At 40.8% G+C, this 21,494-nt stretch overlaps 1 protein-coding gene across 3 annotated transcripts in view; it reads left to right on the plus strand.

Moving 5' to 3' along the window:
* CDKL2 (cyclin dependent kinase like 2) overlaps positions 1-21,494 on the plus strand; it is a 97,365-nt gene that overhangs the window by 47,900 nt on the left and 27,971 nt on the right. For all 3 annotated transcript variants that reach the window (XM_082243533.1, XM_082243534.1, XM_082243532.1), the window contains exons 3-5: positions 12,131-12,325; positions 20,647-20,825; positions 20,917-21,029. In XM_082243533.1, the coding sequence (XP_082099659.1) occupies positions 12,131-12,325; positions 20,647-20,825; positions 20,917-21,029 (487 nt within the window). The remainder of the gene's footprint in view (positions 1-12,130; positions 12,326-20,646; positions 20,826-20,916; positions 21,030-21,494) is intronic.

Below are 21,494 nucleotides of genomic sequence, written 5' to 3' on the forward strand. Positions count from 1 at the left end.
TGAGATCTCCTCCTCCTCCTCCTCCTTTTCTGCATTGCTTTAAATTCCAGAGGACTGCATTCAAAGTGCTCCATCCTCTTTGCTATGCCGTCTGTCAGCCTCCAGAAACAACTCCTGACTAAAATCTAGCTGACACCTGCTCCAGCTTGCACTTTCCTGCCTATTTTTTAAACCAATCACTGGGGGGTCTGACCATTGCCATATGTATTGCATAGTTTGGACCAGTGCTTAATTACTGCATGCATTTATTTATTTATTTCCTTTTCTAAATTGACTTTATTGCCTTTTTATGCAGTATTTAACAAACGTTTTTGGTGTTTATGCTAAATACTACATAGGAGTTATAGTGAATTTAGTGAATTTTGCCTTATATGTGCAAACTATTGACACCATAACACTAAGGTGCTTCAGAGACCAAGGTCTACCTTGATGCAAGGGCATCATCACATATGCTTATAAGGCAGGTAATGCTTCCCCAATGCTGCCCTCTTTCTAATGGGGAAAGCTTTCTCCTAAACAACCTAATAACAAAAAAAGTGCGCAAAGGCCTAGCGCATTACTTAATGAAAACATGCTCACAAACAGCCACATGGCTAAAAGCATGGAAATGTAACAAATCCAAGTCACAGGTCGAGATATGAAAGTGTTTTATAGAGCACAAGGCGAGAGGTGCCGTTTGTCTAAAGCTCGGCATCCAGAAAGTGATGTCACGGCCCTCGGACGTGCGGACCATCGGAGCTCCAGCAGCCCACGGACCAGGATAGCCTCCTGCCACACACAGGAGACCCCCGCTCCCCTGCACAAGCTTCATCAGATCACAGAGGGACCCCCTAGATGCCTGATGCCCAGGACCTCCTAATCATGTTTTGATGCCTGTATTTACGCTACTCTTGTGTTGTGAGTAACATTGCTTTTATCCCATATTAAAGTACTTTTATGCTACACTCAGATTGGCGCTTGTGGTTCTCTCCCCTTGTGTTTCATGACAGAGTCACTTCTCTCTACTGCCAGCAGCCATCTCAGTGGACAGAAATTTTATTGGAACTTTTATTAATACCCCCCCATCCCCCAGCCCAGTAAGGACTGCCTGAGCAATACTGGTGATCTGGTTGCGCCAATACCCCCTATTAGTGTTTTATAGAGACCTAGGTATCAATCAAATGTTCAGGCTGATGCGTTTCGGGGGACAAACCTTTTTCCTCAGAGCACAGTTCCAGTGCCAAACGCCTGTGAAACCAGAGTTTTTAAAGCCCAGTGTGCATAAGGCCTTAGGATTAAATATTGGGAATGTTACATTCGCCAACAAAAAAAACTTTTACATACATATTACAAATGTTATGGGTATTATAGTTTAGTTTGTGTGACTGATGAGACATGCGCAAAGCTAATTTTTCCACAAATTGACCCCTTAGTGCAAAGAATGCAGCAGTAATCACTATGTATTATGGGCCCCCTTACGTTTCTGTTCAGTTGAAAGAAAAAATGCCCCATTGTCAGTTGTGGGGAAAAATATGTCCAGTGTTGGTGGTCAGTGGGAGGAAAAAATGCCTGTCATCAGTGGTCAGCGAGTTGAAAAAAATATCAGTATTCGGTAGTCAGTTGGAAGTAAAAAATGCCCAGTGTAAAGCTGGATATACACTTTACAATTTTCTATAGATTTTTTCATTTAGATTTACTAAAACCATATAATATAAAGTCAAACCTAAACACTTTCAATTTGTATGCAATCAGGCAGGCCCTTGCACTACATAGTTGAAGGTAAATCTAAAGGAAATTGAACAACAAAAGTTGTATAGAATGTATCCAGCTTTATTGTCTGTGGAAAAAAGAATGTTCTCATGTTCAAAGTTAGTGTTAGGGAAAAATATGTATTTGTGTCAGTGAGGCATGGTGGGGGCATTGGTGCTTACTGGGTGTTGAGGGGGCAACATGCATGTTTAGAAATGGTGCAGGTTATTGGTGCTCAGCAGGAGGTGGGGGGAACGATAGTGCCCACAGGGGGAGGGGTAATAATAGTGCCCATTGGTTGGTGAGAGGAAAATAATGATTCCCAGCCAGGGCGGCGGGGGAGAAAAATAGACCCTAGCAGACCAAGTAGTACATTTTCATTAAAGTTTTACACTACACGTAGGGGGAATGAGCATTCCCGTTCATGATTTTCAAAGCACGATTCTCACATGAATCCGAATGGGCTGCCCTTTGAGCGTTCATCACCCAGAAGAAGCTACTGCTCCTTTTTGGACAAAAAGCTTCACACAACTTTTCAAGGTGCATTTTGCCGCAATTGTCAGGCAATTTTATTCTTCCAACATGTGATAAAAGAAATGGCTGCTTACCAGAAGGTATGTGGCCTCCAAACTAATTGAAGGGCCCACAACGCTTTTATCAGGTAATTATCCACAATATTCAGCGTGACAGCAGTGTACATTCAGGCGGGCATCCAAGTTAAACGATTCCCAAAATTATAAAATAACAATGGAATCATAGCGCAACCCAGTTGAGCAATAAAACATTTATTATAAAAGTAATACACTTACAGACGCAATGTATATAAAGCATATATATCTCTCCACATGAAAAAACAAACAAGCTACAGCATTCCTAATGTGTACGAGCCGGCTAGAGGGCGTAGTGACGTTACGTCTGGTCCCACCCAACGCGTTTTGTCATACATTTGACGTCGTCAAGGGCGCCACACGCATTTCCAAATATCGAAGTGTGAGTAGGGTTTAAAGTACCTGTTTGTTTCCAAACAATTTGACAAGACAAATACTTTCAAAAAGCATAAGCTATACTATTTTCAGACATGGGAACTATGCAATAAACCACACTGGTAGTCTTCTGTTGGAGCAAGTGAAATTCAAGTTTTGACTTGGTACAGTACATGGATTGCAACTGCTTTTCCTTTGCCTATACCATTAATGAGCTTTTTATGTGAAGCTAAAAAGTCATAAACTTATATTCAATAAAGTAAAAAGCTCTATAAATTTAAAAAAAAAAATCTATTATGTAAAGTTCAACATATCAAATAGAAAACTGCAAATATATGTGTCTCTGCTAGAATGTGGCTCTCAAAAACTGTATCTGTGCTTTGCCAATGAAGGGCAAAGCAATAGACTTATTGTCAAGCGTAATATATACCAGTTTACCAGTCCTTGCATGTTGCAAAGATTTTCTTTGTTCAGCCTTTCAACGCACTTCCTATCCTAGAGTGACAATTTTCACTCACTGCACAGAATTTATGTAAGAGCAGTATTGCCACCCTAGGCTGCTCTTCTGATTTGGACTACAAACACACCCCCTGTCATCATCTTCACTACATAAAGGGGCGTTGCTTTGTAGTTCAAAGACGGGGGCTGCAAATGCTGATAACATAGTTTGTGGTTTTAGTTCAGGAAGCTATGACACAAAATTTCAGACAGTTTTAAAAGTATTTGTGTAGGTTTAGCCTGAAAAAGAAAAACTGCAGCCACCACACCTTGAAACTGGTAAGCAACATTTATGTTCTTGCTTTTAGATATACTTTAACGCAAACCTCCACAGACATGTCTACTTACTTTCATTATACCCCTGCTAATTCTCTGAGAGCTGCAGCTGCAGAGAGTAAAGGCAAAGCCAGTGTGTAAGCTTCAAGTTGCCAGAGTTGTAGCTGATTGGCCCAGTGTTGTCATATAGATGAGTCATATGCTCCTTCATGCAAGGCATTTAGGCTACATGTACACTAGCCTTAGCCTACCCTGACCGCGGGAAAACACAAAACACGTCAAAAATACAAACTGCGTTTATGCAGCGATTTGTGTTTTCCAACAGCCATGGTCAAAATGTTCCTATCCTGAACATGATTCTTCTGCATTCAGGAGAGGGAGGTTTACCTCACTTAAATGCGGCAGCTCCTAAACTCTTCTAAAAGCCTATGTGTACATGGACGTATGGGGGGCATTTGCTAAAACTGGTGCACACAGAATATGGTGCAGCTTTGCAGAGAAACCAATCAGCACTCAGGTTTTATTGTCGAAGCTTAATTGAACAAGCTGAAGTTAGAAACTGACTGGTTACTATGCACAGCTGCACCAGATTCTGTGTGCATCAGTTTTAGTAAATCCCCATAGGCTTTTATGAAGTTGAGTTAAGGAACTTTGGCAAAAAAAATGCCAAAAGCTCCTAAACTCAAGTTTAGGAGCTGCCAGTGTACATGAAGCCTTATTTGGGTCCCCTGTGTTGAACGCAGTGGAGGAAGAGCAAAGGAAAGATAAGTACATACTGTTTGGAATGGGTAAAGTTTTTACACCTTTTCATGCTTAAAGGAAACAAAGTTTGGATGGTACCCTAATATAATAAAGTGTAAAATCCAATATTATCCATCATCTAGGGCAGTGGTTCTCAACCAGGGGCCAAAGACTATTTCAAGGGGAGCCAGAGGTGTGCCAAACGGGAAGTTTCAAGGGGGTACAGAAAAGCAAAGTGGATTATACATACATAGTGTTTGTTATATGTATTCATTTCCTTGTAGTTTTATTAAAAAAAAATTATACCAGCACAGTCCAGCCATGCCCACTACAGATATAGTAGTTTATAAACAGCTGGTTTAAATAACCCTTAAATCTTTATGGTCTATTTGAGCACATAAACAATCTTTGGTGTACAAGTTCCCTGGGGCTGAGTCCAGGGGTATCTAACCACAAGCCCCATAGCTTTTCAAATTTACCTGGGCAACTACGTCTTGTAAAGATATGGCATTCCAGAAGTAGCGCATTTCCCACTGCTGACACCCAAGATTTAGGTGAGCGGATATCTGGGGATTTCCACAGCAGTAGGAGCAGTCTACGGGCATTGAAAAGGGCCCTTCCCACTGCTGTCCTACAATGCTTGTCCTCAATGACACCCTCTAGAATATTCAAGAGACAACATTTAGGATCCAGTGGGATTTTTAACCTAAACACCATGTTTAATGTGTCTATAACCTGATTTCAATAGAGGTTTAGTTTGGAACATCGCCATAGTAGATGGATTAAGTCACCATGGTCTCTTTTACATCTAGGGCAGTGTGGTCCTGTGCCGTATCCTATCTTATAAAGCCTCAGGGAAGTGTAATGAGAACGTAGAAGAATATAAAGCTAAGACAGCTTCTGGGCCGTATTTAAAGAGCAGGTTGCCACAGCCTGATATGCTTCCTCCCATTGGTCACCCGATATTTGCCCCAGATCTCTCTCCCAGCTCGAAGGCGCCCCATTAGTTTGGCCTTTATGAAATTGCCAAGTACATTTTTAAACAAGACCATTTTTTTTTCTTTTAAATAGTGAAATTTGGAAAAAGAGTCAGTAGCTTTGGGAGAAGGGGAGTCATTTTTCATGACATTTGCCCTGTAATACTTGGTAGAATCAGGTTTCAGTGTGGTAAGTAAGGTATTTGTTAGCACAAACATGCAATCTCCCAGACATGGTAAACAGAGGTATTCTTTACTTCACAAAATGCAATATAACTTGAATGGGAAAAAAATACAAATGTTCATCAAGCCCATAGATGTTCATCAAGCCCATAGATGTTCATCAAGCCACAGAATGATATTATGTTGTGAAGTGGATAATATTATATGTAATGTTGTATTATATATTTTATTTACAAGTACATGAGAAAAAAAACAGAATGAGAAAAACTGGAATATTGTGTAAGTTGTGACATGAAAGCTATTAATGTTCATAGACATAACATGACAATTATTTGATTTGGATGTTTTCACAACTATATTTTTCCTGTCGGTCTACCCACTAGACTAGACTCTGGAGCAGCATTTCCCAACCTTTTTAACACAGAGGAACCCTTGAAATAACTTTCAGGCCTCAGGGAACCCTGCTAGTAATTACTATCCATACAGATCATGGTACATTAGTATAGTGGTCAGTCAGACGAATGTTCCTTACATTGGTGGTGAATGGGAAGAATTTTTCTTACATTGAAAATCAGTGGGAAGAATGCCTCCCTTACAGGTAGTTAAAACAATCCTTGGTGTATTTGGCTACATATGTAAGAAGCAGAAATTGCTCTCTTCTCAAGAAACCTCTGGAAGAACCCTGGGATTTCACTAAACCCTGGTTGAGAAAAACTGCTCTAGGGCTAGCCAACTGCCCTCTTAAATGTAGGAGCAGTTTATTGCAGTAAAGATTGTTTATCACTATATTTATTGGCTTAACCTGGTCATAGACATTAAAGGGTGGCTCAATTGTGTCTGGATGTTAGGCCTATCTATTGAATGAGTTATAAACATGAATGCTCAGAAAAGCAGCGTGAAGCTCTAGGCCCTGAAGTACAACAGACCAGCAGGTCTTAGACATTGGCTTTCATGGGTGTCAAGGCCTTCCCCCTACCCTTTAACCTCTGACATAAAGCATAAAGAGATTCCACATGAAGACACATTGTCAAAATGGCAATAATGTGACTAGCAAATTTTCAGAAGAAGAATAAAAAATGGCAGCCTTCATGTTCCTCTCATGAGAGGTTTCTGTAGAACCTGGCAGAAAATCCCTTAAACATTATATATTATAAGGGTGTGCTCCCGCTGTGTTCCTAGATATGAGTGCCACATCCCGATATGAGAAGCATATTTGGAGGATCTCCTTGGGGTGGGACTTTGAAGGCCACTCAAAAATGTGCGATTGAAAAAGTATTAAATATATATAAATTTTATTACACCAAATAGAAAATAAACATACAATAATATACAGTAGAAACTGATAAAATTGGCAAAACTGGTGTTTATAAAAAGGTGTACATAACACTCAACCAACTATTCCGTGCCAGATCCGACGTTTCAAGGTAAGAACCTCTTCTTCAGGGATTTTTGTGGAAATAGTTTTTCTGTAAGTATTGGAAAAATATATATCAAAGCTAACAATTGTCGATGCAATAGAATACAATAGCAGAATATGGATATGAACAGGTTTTAGAGTGTAAGCATACACTCATTGTAACAAAACATTGTAAATATATATATATATATACACTTACATGGTTGAAGAACGCATGGACACCAAAATTGTTTTGCCATAGGATAAAAACATGGAATATTAACGACACCCACAGAGACTATCGTCAGCCTTGTCTATAAAAAGAAGGTTTGATGCTTGGAGCAGGCCAAAAAATGTCACTAAGCATGTGATAGTGGAAAATGTGCAAACCGGGGGACAGTGTTCCAGCTGGAGTCCAAAATAGCCAGACCAGAGGGGCGGAGACCAATCAATAGAATGCTGTAAATGGCAAGGAAATGCATCCAATAAGTAAAGAAAACAAACAAGTTGTTTTATAGGTATAGTGTACAGGTATTGCAGTGATGCAACAAATCAATAAATATATATATATATAGAAACATTACATATATATATAAATAAAAAGGTAAGAAATGTATAAGAGCCTAAAATAAAGAAAATTGAAATGATCCAGAATGAGTATAGATCCAAGCGGATCAAAAAGGTGTCCTACAATAATTTTTTCTGAATAGAGAGGCTATATATGTGTAAGGATGGCTTATTTCAAAGGAGACCATGACCTGGTGAATGTGCATCAATATATATGTGTGTGCACATATCTATCTAGGGTCAGGCATAATTAACACTGCTATAAAAGTAGGGGCAGTGAAAAAAATATATTGAAGCCTCTACTATGCAGATATATGGATATATAGTAAACAAAAAATGATAAATAAATGAAAAATAGAGGTTATATCCAAGGCATGAACCAAGTGTGCATACCTGCATACAAACAGTTTTTTGGAATATGGAGAGATTCCTTGAGAATTGACCCCACTAAAGTAGTAAAAAACTGACCTTAAGACAGACAGCTCCACAACAACCTTCCTCCCAGCAGTGGATGTACACAGTACTCCATGCTGGGAGTGGTGCCTATGTAGGAGCGCTGTCAGGTGAGGGCAATCAAATTGATTGCATCTCAGCCCCCTGACAGCTGTGGGCTCCCCGAGCGGCGCTCGCCAGACCCGCCCACAACACCGCCCCGACGCGCACAGGAAGTGCGTCATCGGAGGGGGCGGAGGCGTAGCCGGCGGGCGTCTCTCACCGGCACGGGATATGACGCTGCTGCTGCGTGAGAACACGTGCAGCGGCGTGTCCCAGAAGTGGGGAAGACATCCGGAGATGTCAGCAGAGAAGGTCCCCACCGCCGGGAATCGCTGGGCCCAGAATGGGGGCCCGGACCCCGTGCCGGGTTGGGGCAAAGGCCCCCAGTGTGCACAGATCCACGCACGCATGAAAAAATGAAGAAAAAGAGAACCAATCTGAGAATATATGCATTGCATGTAAATAAATTGCATATATACACGGATTAACCATTTTTGGGATCAGAGATATTTTAATGTTATATCAGCAATGCCACCAATCATTTCATTATTAGGATATTAATATTATAGTGGTGCCAAAGACACTCACTTACAAGTAACTATGCATGAAGGCAGCTATTCTAGCAATCACAGGAAATGTATTTGAAATATTCAGAGATAACAAGTAACATATAGTTAACAAGGCTAACAAAGAGGCTATGGGTGGTGTCAATTCCATGTTCTTTTACAAAATAATTCAAAAAGACATTTATTGCTTAGACATCAAAATCAGAGGAATGTATGGGTAGTCAGATGGATGTAAGAAATGTCCAGGTAGCTTAGTAAAGAAGACATACTATACATGGAGACACTGGGAAGGAAAGAATATCATCTCTCAATGCCTCCAGAGGCAAAACCCTCCAAGAAAGGCCTAAACGACACCATATCATTAAGGCCTGGGGGTTCCGTTGCCTTCAGGGGAAGGATCCATCTCAGCTCCATTTGGAGGAGGCGCTTGTTCCAGTCGCCTCCCCTGGGGCTGGGATGGATCCGATCAAGGGCCAAGAACTTAATCTTAGGAAATCTTCCACCATGTACACTGGACACATGGCGGCCCAGGGGTAAATCAGGGTCGCGCTTACGCATGCTTCTGATATGCTTGTACATGCGTTTCCAAAATTCTAACTTGGTCTTGCCAACATAAAAGCATTTACATTCGCAGATCAGAAGGTATACGATTCCGATGGTCCTACAGTTTACAAAGTGCTTAGCCTTAAACTTTTGACCATTGGGGAGGATAGGGTTCTGCATAGTGTGCATATAACTACAATAGTGGCATGCACCACATGAAAAAGTACCTTTGTACTTGCATGGGTCAACGGTGGACTGGCTTTTCAGTTCACTACGTACTAGTTTGTCCTTCAAAGCTGGTGCCCGTCTATATGTAATTGACGGTTTGTGAGGTAGATGTGGGCTTAGAGCTGGATCTAAAGCTAGAATATGCCAATATTTTTCAATGATGTTTCTTAAGTCCTGATGATGTTGAGAAAAACTAGTGATGATTCTCAGGGTATTGTCATTTTTACAAACCCTGGGGACAAGGAGTGAGTCTCTATCACTCAATAATGCTTTTTTGTATGCAGATTTTAACAGCTTACGAGAGTAGCCTCTCGCAAGCAGTCTATCCCTCAAGCCGATGGCGGCTGTTTTAAAAGTGTCTGTCTTGGTACAATTTCGAGCGAATAAGCGGTTGGGGATGAAAACTCGTAGCGTGGAGAATGGTGTTCCCAGCAGTGGGCTTACGAAAAAGCCCACTGCGGAGAACACCATCCCCATCACAAAAGACCTCAACGTCCAAAAAAGTTATCTTGGTGGCATCGGCATGCATTGTGAATTTTAGATTAAATTCATTGCGATTTAGTCTCTCCATGCATTTGTTAAGCAACTCTCTAGGTCCATCCCAGATTACAAAAACATCATCAATATATCGCATCCATGTGCGGATACAGTCTGTATATATCGTCAGGTCTTCATCTGCCAAGAAAGTTTTCTCCCACTCCCCCAGGTACAGATTGGCGTAGGATGGGGCACAGCATGTGCCCATCGCTACGCCCTGCACCTGGAGGAAGTGGGAGCCCTGAAAAGAAAACACATTGTGTGTTAAAATGTATTCCAACAGAGACATCATAAACTCCCCATATGCGTCCAGGCCAATACTGGTGGCGATCGTGTGGCGTACAGCCGCGACCCCCCTGGAATGGGGGAATCGAGCTGTACAAAGCCTCAACATCGATCGCCACCAGAAGACACCCAGGGGGTAGGGTGAGGTCACTGATCTTTTGTAAAAAATGTATGGTGTCGCGTATATGGGATGGAAGTTTTGCGACAAAAGGTTTCAAAAATTTATCAAGGACTTTGCTTGCGCTGTCCGTGATTGATCCGCACCCGGAAATAATGGGTCTCCCTGGGGGGTCCCCAGGGTCCTTGTGGACCTTGGGGAGGGCATAGAAGGTTGGAACCACCGGAAAAGCTGGGCGAATGTACTCCCAAGTGTCTTTAGTAATGATGTTGTGCAGATAAGCTGTATCTACCAACTCATAAAAGGAAATATTGTATTTGTTAATGATATCATTTGTGATGGGTCTATACCATTCACGATTTCGTAAAATTTTTTGACACATATGGATGTACTGTACATCGTCCATTAGGACGATGTTGCCCCCCTTATCCGATGGCTTGATTACAATTGATTGATTCTTAGCAAGGGAGTTTACAGCTTGTCGCTGTTGGGGCGTGATGTTAGATGCATTTGAAGGCTTAATTTTCAACTTGTCCACATCATTAGAAACCATTTTCAAAAAGGCGTTTATGTTTGAGTTCTGTATCGGGGGACATTTATCGGATTTTTTCTTCACAATAGGATGAGGGCATGGAGGTTCATTGGGTGCTTGATCGACACTCGCTAATAGCGAGGGAAGATCAACGCGATCAATGAGGTCCTCGTTCTCTTCTAAGAGCGATATCAAAGTTTCGAGAGCGGGATTGTGGGGAGTATTCAGAGATGTAACTTTGGATTCTTTATTGAATAAAACTTTGAAGTTCAACTTACGCGCAAATAAATGCAGGTCCTTGACAAAATCAAATTTGTCAAGGCCTGCATTTGGACAAAAACTTAATCACTTCCGAAGGGCCATGGATTCATCATCCGTTAGAGTGTGACTTGAAAGGTTAATAATAGTGGACTCTGTGGGAGGTGAGGGGGGAGTGGCTAGACAGGTTGTGTTGGAGTGGGGGGATGTGAGGATAACTGATGTGCTTGTTGGTGAACAATGTCTAAAAAAGAGGCGTGTTGTAGGTCAATAGTGCTAGTGGTAGTGAAGGGAGGTTGAATAGGCATAGGGTTGGTGACTAATGAGGTCTGGTGATGTGGTGATGATTGGAGATTGTTCTCGGCTGGTTGATTTATAGCAAGTGATTTAAACAAAGGGTATACATTTTTGGAGGTAGGTTTTGTATTCGGTTTTTTTTTATATTAATATTAGGATTGTGTTTACGTGTTGTCCAATCGTAGGCTTTCCCTAATTTGAATGTATTTTTGTCGCGATTAAACTTTTTTTGTTTTTTACTCATGATGTTTTTGTTGAATAGATCCAGATGTTGTTTTAATTTAGACTCACGATCCTTTAATGTCTTGTGAGTCTTAAAATTTAGAATTTTTTCACAAAGTGAGGAGATTTCTATATCCAAATTTTTTGATCTTAGGGTATACTCTTCAATGAGGTGTTTCATTAAGGAAGTCGAGCAATCTCGAAGTGATTGTTCCCACTTCAATTTGAAAGCTGAACTTACATCGTCCAGTGTGGGGAAGATTTGGACTCTAAGTCCAAAGGGATTGATATTATCTCTGAGATAATCACCAAAAGATTTTACATGCCAAAAAAAAGAAGATTTCTTTTCTAATAGTTTCGTTAACTGAAAAAAACATGAAAAAATCTCAATATCTATATATTCCTTCTGATTGTATTCATCTGTATATTGAGACATAAGAGTCTCCCAATCGTCTCCTACAAAACCTGACATTATAGACACCCACCAGATTGATGTCTTATGCAACAAAATAATATCACTGTAATGTTGAATACAAAAAAATAAACATTATATATAGTAACACTTTATAGACTATCCCAACTATTTGAATATAACTTGTTGGATAATATATATAGCATAGTTAACATGTGATAGCAAAATATTTACCAAGTTTGTATTCTTTTCTCAATTAATCGGAATTCCTTTTTCTTTTCTGCTCAGCAATTGCGCCATGAAAACCTAGTGAACCTATTAGAAGTTTGCAAGAAAAAGAAACGGTGGTATTTAGTCTTTGAATTTGTGGATCGGACAGTGCTTGACGACCTTGAACAGTTTCCCAGTGGATTGGACTTCCACCGAGTACGAAAGTATTTATTTCAGATTATCAGAGGAATTGGATTTTGCCACAGCCATAATGTGAGTAGCACAATAGCACAAGTTGTTGCCAGCAAGTTACTTTTAATTATGTGTTACACGTTGTTTACACTTCAGTGTACCTAATTATACCTAATGTGAAGCCTGACAAAAGCCTAGATTAACATTTACCTGTCATAGGGTAAAAACAGGTTAACACCACACTCTGTGTAGAAAATAAGATAGTAGTAATGACTGACAGGATTAGCAGGATTGGACCTGAGTGCAAATCCATACTTGACTATTTTGCTATAGGGACAGTATCCTACCCAGATGCTTTCCACTACACTAAGCAATGCTGTCATATACAGATACACAATCCAGAATTGCTGGTCAAACAGCTACATGGAACCAAAATGGTGGTTGGTAAAGGAGTGCTGAACCTCCCTTTTAGGCTGCGATAAGCTAAGTTAATGGCATGCTGGTCTTGGATAGTCTCCAAAGGCCTGTGTGCAACTAGTCCAATGAGTACATAAACGTACAACATCTGTTTAAGGTAAACCTGTTTTAAAGGAAACCTGTATAAAGCCATCTAAGAAAAGTGCAATAAAGAAAGCACCACAGGGTGTCTGTTCCTATGTTGATAAACTACGTATCCTCTATTAAGAAAATAAGAGGAAAAAAGATGGCCACATGAGTGATGCAGAGTACAGTGGTTGGGTTAAAACATATCATTTATTGATATTCATAGTAAAGATCATATTAAGCTACCTATTAAGCTAGCTATGTATTGGATTCATGAGAAAATATAACAAACAAGTCTCACAAAACAGAACAAAAACAGTAACCATAAAACATGTAACATGAATAACAAACAACTGTCCGGACGCCAGGTGTTTCAAACACATGTGGGTAAACAACAGCAAAATGGCAGTTTTATCAATTACAAAAATATCAATGGTAAATGGTTTTCCACATGTGTAGAAGTCCCTGGGAGCTCAAGTAACTGGAGGGGATGATATAAACTAAAGCTGGGCTCTAATAAGGGCAAGTTGCCTCAAATGTAATCCAAGAAGTGTGAGATGTCATATTCCAAAGGGATAAATAGGGTATCATGCAGTCCCAAAGATGAGGTGCAGAGAAAAGACTAGACCAAGCTGGTGTAAGTTCCTGTTTTCCTGCTATTAAAATATAGTGAACCACATGTGTAGAGAATCCCACAGGACCTTTTATCATCATCCCCTCACGGGGGTTAGGATGGTGTATACTAGGGTACACTGACCCAATAGGAAGTGGCCCCAGTAAAGAAGTCGATAGTGCTTTGGTCATCCACTTTTACCTCTAAATCACTTTTTTTGCCACATGTCGGCTAATGCAGCCATACACATGTATGGGAGAAGCAGATAGCAATTCAGCATACAGTACTGCTTTCAGTTTAAACAACCGCAAGATCCATGCAGGCTATCATGTCACTGTTCATGCTGGTATCCTCGTCGCATGGGTACTTACTACAAGGTAACAGTCCTTACTCTAGGATCATGGAAGGTGTACATTTCCCTTGCCGGTTGCTGTATAGGTTATCCCTCACTGCTTCATGGGCAGGTTATGGTTGCAGATGACAATTGCTGCATACATTCCGCTTAGTAGGACCTGCAGTCGTGGACTACTAGTTCCCCAGCCTCGGATGCCGCCTCACCATCCCTGGTTCGTATTAGCTCCCTTCCGGAACATGTTAGGTTTGGTGTCATGTGAAGCTGGCATTGTGAACATGTTTTGCTTGAGGATTGCGTAGCTTCGTCTGGACATCGGGATGGCTCACCAGCTGTTCCTTATTATGGCATCTCCGCCACGGCTGTTCCTATGTTGGAAAAACCATACACCTCCCAATCTACTGCTGGAGAAAAACCCTACACAAATACTGTTTTTTTGAAAGCCCATTCTCTTAAAGCAATGTTTGGGCTTCGAGATTAGCGTCACTTAGACGCTATTCACTGCATTGTGGGAGACTTTACATGTATGCCCCCAAACTGTACTATTATTTCAAGGGCTCCAGCAGTTGGTCAGAGAGGCAGGGGTGGCTTTGAGGAAGAAGGGGCAGATACTGGCATCTGTTGTATTGTACTAGTCAGAGTTTGCTATATACAGCTTTGATACAAATTAATTTTAATTAAGGTGCATCTCTATAGTAACAGAGGAGTATTCAGCTCCTGCAGCCCTCTTGTCATGAAAAGCTTAGCCGGTGTCTCACAGATTTATTTGCAGACTGGGACAAAATTGGTGAAATACACTTACTGTATATTTTACTGTATATAACCACTCATTATTTTCTTCTCTGGTTCTGCTATTAATACAAGATTTCAAAACCAGATGGCACAGCATATAAAATCTATAAATTGCAGTATCCTAATAAATTAGGCTTCCTTATGTCTCTGGTTAATGTGATTATAACTCATTTGAATAAACGAGGCAGAGCGCAGTGGACTGTCCACTTGAATGTTCACATATATTTTGTTTCGGGTCACATAAACTGTATTATTTCTTTTACCAGGCTGTTACCATGGTACATCTATGGCCATGAACAGGCACATGTATTTGGTTGGAGGGGAGTTGCTTACAGCTGTTAATCACTGAGAATGAAAATGTGCATATTACCCTGTGGTCATTAAATGCAGTGGGTACGGAAAGTATTCAGACCCCCTTAAATTTTTCACTCTTTGTTATATTGCAGCCATTTGCTAAAATCATTTAGGTTCATTCTTCTTCCTCATGAGTGTACACATAGCACCCCATACTGACAGAAAAACACAGAATTGTTGACATTGTTGCAGATTTATTAAAAAAGAAAAACTGAAATATTACATGGTCCTAAGTATTCAGACCCTTTGCTCAGTATTTAGTAGAAGCCCCCTTTTGATCTAATACAGCCAGGAGTCTTTTTGGGAAAGATGCAACAAGTCTTTCACACCTGGATTTGGGGATCCTCTGCCATTCCTCCTTGCAGATCCTCTCCAGTTCTGTCAGGTTGGATGGTAAACGTTGGTGGACAGCCATTTTTAGGTCTCTCCAGAGATGCTCAATTGGGTTTAAGTCAGGGCTCTGGCTGGGCCATTCAAGAACAGTCACGGAGTTGTTGTGAAGCCACTCCTTCGTTATTTTAGCTGTGTGCTTAGGGTCATTGTCTTGTTGGAAGGTAAACCTTCGGCCCAGTCTGAGGTCCAGAGCACTCTGGAGAAGGTTTTTGTCCAGGATATCCCTGTACTTGGCCGCATTCATCTTTCCCTCGATTGCAACCAGTCGTCCTGTCCCTGCAGCTGAAAAACACCCACACAGCATGATGCTGCCACCACCATGCTTCACTGTTGGGACTGTATTGGACAGGTGATGAGCAGTGCCTGGTTTTCTCCACACATACCGCTTAGAATTAAGGCCAAAAAGTTCTATTTTGGTCTCATCAGACCAGAGAATCTTATTCCTCACCATCTTGGAGTCCTTCAGGTGTTTTTTTAGCAAACTCCATGCGGGCTTTCATGTGTCTTACACTGAGGAGAGGCTTCCGTCGGGCCACTCTGCCATAAAGCCCCGACTGGTGGAGGGCTGCAGTGATGGTTGACTTTCTACAACTTTCTCCCATCTCCTGACTGCATCTCTGGAGCTCAGCCACAGTGATCTTTGAGTTCTTCTTTACCTCTCTCACCAAGGCTCTTCTCCCCCGATAGCTCAGTTTGGCCGGACAGCCAGCTCTAGGAAGGGTTCTGGTCGTCCCAAACGTCTTCCATTTGAGGATTATGGAGGCCACTGTGCTCTTAGGAACCTTAAGTGCAGCAGAAATCTTTTTGTAACCTTGGCCAGATCTGTGCCTTGCCACAATTCTGTCTCTGAGCTCTTCAGGCAGTTCCTTTGACCTCATGATTCTCATTTACTCTGACATGCATTGTGATCTGTAAGGTCTTATATAGACAGGTGTGTGGCTTTCCTAATCAAGTCCAATCAGTATAATCAAACACAGCTGGACTCAAATGAAGGTGTAGAACCATCTCAAGGATGATCAGAAGAAATGGAAAGCACCTGAGTTAAATATATGAGTGTCACAGCAAAGGGTCTGAATACTTAGGACCATGTGATATTTCAGTTTTTCTTTTTTAATAAATCTGCAACAATGTCAACAATTCTGTGTTTTTCTGTCAGTATGGGGTGCTATGTGTACATTCATGAGGAAGAAGAATGAACCTAAATGATTTTAGCAAATGGCTGCAATATAACAAAGAGTGAAAAATTTAAGGGGGTCTGAATACTTTCTGTACCCACTGTATCTAACAATGGCTTTATAAAGATCAATGTGCAGCAAACGTGGCCACTTGTAGTGACTAATAATTTGAACTTACAATAAATTTATACAGTGCCTTTATATCTAAAAACTCATACCCTCCTGGATGCAGATGTATGTATAGATCCTAGAAAGGTTCATCCGTGACTGCAGAAATCATCCTGAGAAAATGTTCATAGGCAACACTAAACTTGACTTGTCTATCAAATAATCTGAAAAGAGCTCCAGCCAGCCCACAACCTCTGACAGACCAGTATTTTTGCCACGCACCAGAAATGCTGCGTTGCTACTAAAGGCCTGTGACATCATTCTGAATTAAGAACCTTAAATTTAAACCCTAGATTAATTTTCCTTATGGCTGTTTTTTGTGCGTTTCCCTGCAATGCAAATCGGCAGCCCATTCATTTTAATGGACTATAAATGGCACTGGAACACACAAAAAGTAGCGCATGCACTACTTTTGAAAAACATGCCACATCAAATCACGTGGTACCATGCAATCTGGTGCTTGCAAACTCACTATTGGCACTTTTCCACTGCAAGTACCGGCTTGGCTCTACTCGGCCCTGCTTGGCCCGGTTTGCTTTTCCACTGCTGGTACCGCATGGTACGGTGTTGGAACGGTTCGGTACGGTACGGTATGGTTTGCTTTTCCACTAAAGTAGTACTAAAGTTAAGTGGGTGGGATAACAACGGGGTGGGTGGGATTCTCTGACCAATCAGTGGCTAGTAGTGACTGCATGCAAAGGATTGTGGGATATGGTACCGGGCATGGTTCCTCTTGTAACCACAATCGAGGTGGTACTGTTTTTGAGAGCCGTACCATTCGGTTCCATGCAGTGGAAAAGCGCCGCAGTACTGTACCTTACCGAACCGTTCCTACACCATACCATGCGGTACCAGCAGTGGAAAAGCACAAAAGCGAGCCGAACCGTTCGGTTCCATGCAGTGGAAAAGCCCCATTTGTGTTTGGGGTTCCATTAGCAATGTATTGACAAGAGCAAGGGAAGGGAAAAAACTGCACAGACCTCGAGATGAAGAAGCGGAGGAGTCCTCAAAACGCGTCCTGGGACCTCACTTTTACAGGAAACCATTGTCCACTGAGAGTTGTCCTTGGGATTAAGCAAGCCAAGCAGGAGAAGCAGAGATTTCTGGCATCTAGCCCAGCTCTTCACCTGCCATCTGGCCACACAGTGATCTGAACACTGTGGCTGCTCATCCATCCTTTCCTTGTGACTGTGTTGTGTGTGTATTGGGCTCTTTCTAATGGACTATATGCAATTTTGTTTTGTTGTGAGTATATACTATGCTGTTTTTAACAAAGCCCTTTGATCCTTTTACTACCCCAGAGGTCTGCACTGTTTTCTCCCTTACCTTGCTTTTATCGTCACTGGTGGAGTTCCCTCTCCCTGATTACAACAGTACTCTTCCTAGTGTGTAGAAGTTGTGTGTCACTGTCTAGGTGTTGGGCTACCGGCTCAGTAGTTCACATTATTTATTGCATGCTATATTTATATTTACATTTACAATTTGAGGTCTTATTTATGTCATACATATCTTTTTGGGTTTGTTATTGTCAACTCAGGTAGAGTGTAGCGCTGTGAGCCGAACACCTTCCTGGTGTAAGGCTTTTTGTGGTTTTTAGCATTGATTAACAATGTGTTGGCCTCCGCAGGAAATCGCAAAAGTGTTATGAATACGGTGTGGGAAATGTGCACAGAACCAGGTTTTGGTGTGAACCAGCACTTAGAGAGAAATTGTCTCTCTATGTACATACCTCCAGTATTACATACATATTTACAAAACTGGTGTCCCTGATCTGTTTAAGGGTGAAAAAAAACCAAAGTATAACAAACAACAGCTGAGTAGTAGGGTTTAGAATTGAAATACAGTATGTGGGTTGCATAACAACATCCACAATCCTGTCACTGCACTGGCCACAATTGATTGGATCTGCATGTAGCAACTTTTTACACACCAGTGTTTTGGAAGCTGACAACATCCTATATAAAAGAACAGGCAAGAGTTGCCAGAACAGTCACAACCTCTGAGACATTGTAAGACTTCATACTATCGTATCCTATTCTAACCTATTCTATTTTTTTGTTATTGTAAAAGAGAAATACAGAAAGTAAAATGGAGTTTTAGTTTCCCCTTTTTTCTGGCCATGCATTACTCGAATTGTGGCCAATTCCTGATGAATCATCCGTAATTCAAGCATCTGTCAACATCACTTTGCTTGACAGATTTCATTCAGAAAATTGAAGGAGCTGGATGGAAACGTCAAAATGAAACAGCAATTGCACCAAATCAGATCCACTTTTCAGAAGCAGCTGCTATCAGAATAAAATAGCCGTCAGAGAAGATTCCTTCATACATGCTAAATAGCTTTGATAAAGGAATCTAGTAATTTCTCTTATTCAAATCCCCCCCCCCCCCCCCCCGGGCTAAATAAGAGAAATCATGCTATGTATCGCTAGACTATATATGGTTTAAAATTTTGATCCATGTACGGTCACTGTGTTTGTACAGAAGTTGTATACAGATCGACATCTGTACAACTGCCCTGACAGATTTTCCTTACTCAATTGGCGCTGCAAGCTATAGCCCACAATGCTGATCTGTGTATTCTGGCAACTGTCAGAACACAATGGACAAACACAGCTTTCTAGAGTGTGCCAACATCCTCATTAGAGCAAAGAAAAGAATATCTCACATGGATAACTCCTGTGAGCTTAGGTGGACTTTTGAGGCACAACATAAGACATATCCGTAAGTAATTTCTATAAAAATCCAATTTATTTAACAATGCATTAAAAACATACAAAAGCATAAAAAAGGCTTTGGCTAAAAAAGCCAACCAATAGGGGAAAGAAAAAACGGTTTTGGCAGGAGAGTAACTGGCGTCTTAGGGGCCCTCATCACCATATTTCTGGTCCTTAATTCATTCCATCAGACTATTCCCTTACTTCAGACACTTGTGGCTCTTTCCATTGTGGAGATTGCTTCTCTAACTCTAAACTTTGGCATGAGCATTGGATACAATTATCAGGAGTTAACACTTATGTCACCCAAAACTAAATTCATTGTTAGTGATTCTAGCCTACTAGACCACATAGGTGCCTTCTGACCATCGTTCACATTTGTGGGACATTTTTGATGCCTACTTACAATTACTTTGTGCAAATACATATATGTGGATATTTTTGCCGTATTTTTGGTTGCCCAAAAACTTTCCTATTTCCATGCACATGTCCTGGGTGGGTCCAGCTGGGCCCCTGTGTCCGCCCCACAGACTGTTACATCAGGGACTAAGAAAAACACTGCCATATAAACGTGTATGTACCCTCACAACCAGTCATTCCTGGAGAAGCTAGTGTGTGCCAAAACGCATTGGCTGTCCATGGGACATGAACACCTGAATAATATGTATCAATACTTGGTGTAATGACTACTATTCTTGTTCATATTCTAGTTGAGGGTACACATATATCTTTATAGGGTTTTTTTCTTTACCCTATTGGTTGGCTTTGTTATCCAAATTCTTTATTCATATCATGAGACAGGTCTACTTGGTTGGTGGCAGACTGGAGGGTACATCAGACTGGGGGCTGGCTGGCTTCCATGCACCTCTTTTAATCCTTTTCAACTTTCTTTTTTTTTTTTTTTTCTGATACAGGGATGGAGACGCTGGGCATTACCTGCTGGTGTCTCACTTAAAGTCCCACATAGCCTACATTGTTTATGTTATCCAAAGCCTAACCATCTTTATGCTTTTGTACATGTTCTTAATGCATTGTTAAATAAATTGGATTTTATAGAAACTATTTACAGCTATGTCTCTTGTCGTGCCTCAAAAGTCCATCCATGCTCACAGGAGTTATCCAAGTGAGAAATTCTTTTCTTTGCCAGAACACAATGTTGCAGTGGGGAGGATTCCCCCATCCACCTCAAATGTGTGGATGGGGGAATCTGTTCAGTTTTTTTTCATTTAAATCACTGGATAAAATGTATTATTTTTATTATGTTTTTTAACTTTAAACTCTACTTCTTTATTTAGATCATCCATCGGGACATAAAGCCAGAAAACATATTGGTGTCCCATTCTGGTGTGGTAAAATTGTGTGATTTTGGATTCGCTCGTACATTGGCTGCCCCAGGGGAGGTTTACACAGATTATGTAGCCACACGATGGTACAGAGCACCAGAGCTTTTGGTTGGGGACATCAAGTACGGCAAGTAAGATGATTTTGCAATAATGTACAATAGTATAGGTTTCTTGATTGTGAAATTTTATCAGTAACTAATACTGTTGTCATTTTCTTACCAGAGCTGTTGATATATGGGCAATTGGCTGCTTGGTAACAGAAATGCTGACTGGGGAACCACTTTTTCCTGGAGACTCGGATATCGATCAATTATACCATATCATTAAATGCCAAGGTATATTTCACTTCACTTCACTATTAAATGTGTGTAAAACATAAATAATAGCAATTACAGCATTTCAACAATTAGTGGCCATGGCATTCATTTGTTATTTGTACAGCTACTAATACTATCTAATCGGACCAGGATGTCCATCACTGAAGTCTGTAGGCACACAACCATAGTATCATCTTTTTGCTATGATCACCTCTTTTACATAGAACACTTCTTTGCTTTAGTTGTCCTAACCTGTTTCAGAATATTGTGAAATATGTAAATAGGCTGTATTTTGTACTGATCACAGTAAACCATTTATAAATAATAATTATACAAGGAAAAGTCATATCTTTGTCTACCGACACAAACCTTCTCTTCCGAAATCTGGCCTTGTGCCCTGTAAACAAAGCAAATCTGCCTAAAGTGATTCTGTAGTTGAGTTTAATGTCAAAAAGAGCAACCTGTAAAAGAAAAAGGTTTATA

The sequence above is a fragment of the Pelophylax lessonae genome (genome assembly GCF_965119305.1).
Source record: "Pelophylax lessonae genome assembly, chromosome: 1".
In the NCBI taxonomy this organism is placed as follows: domain Eukaryota; kingdom Metazoa; phylum Chordata; class Amphibia; order Anura; family Ranidae; genus Pelophylax; species Pelophylax lessonae.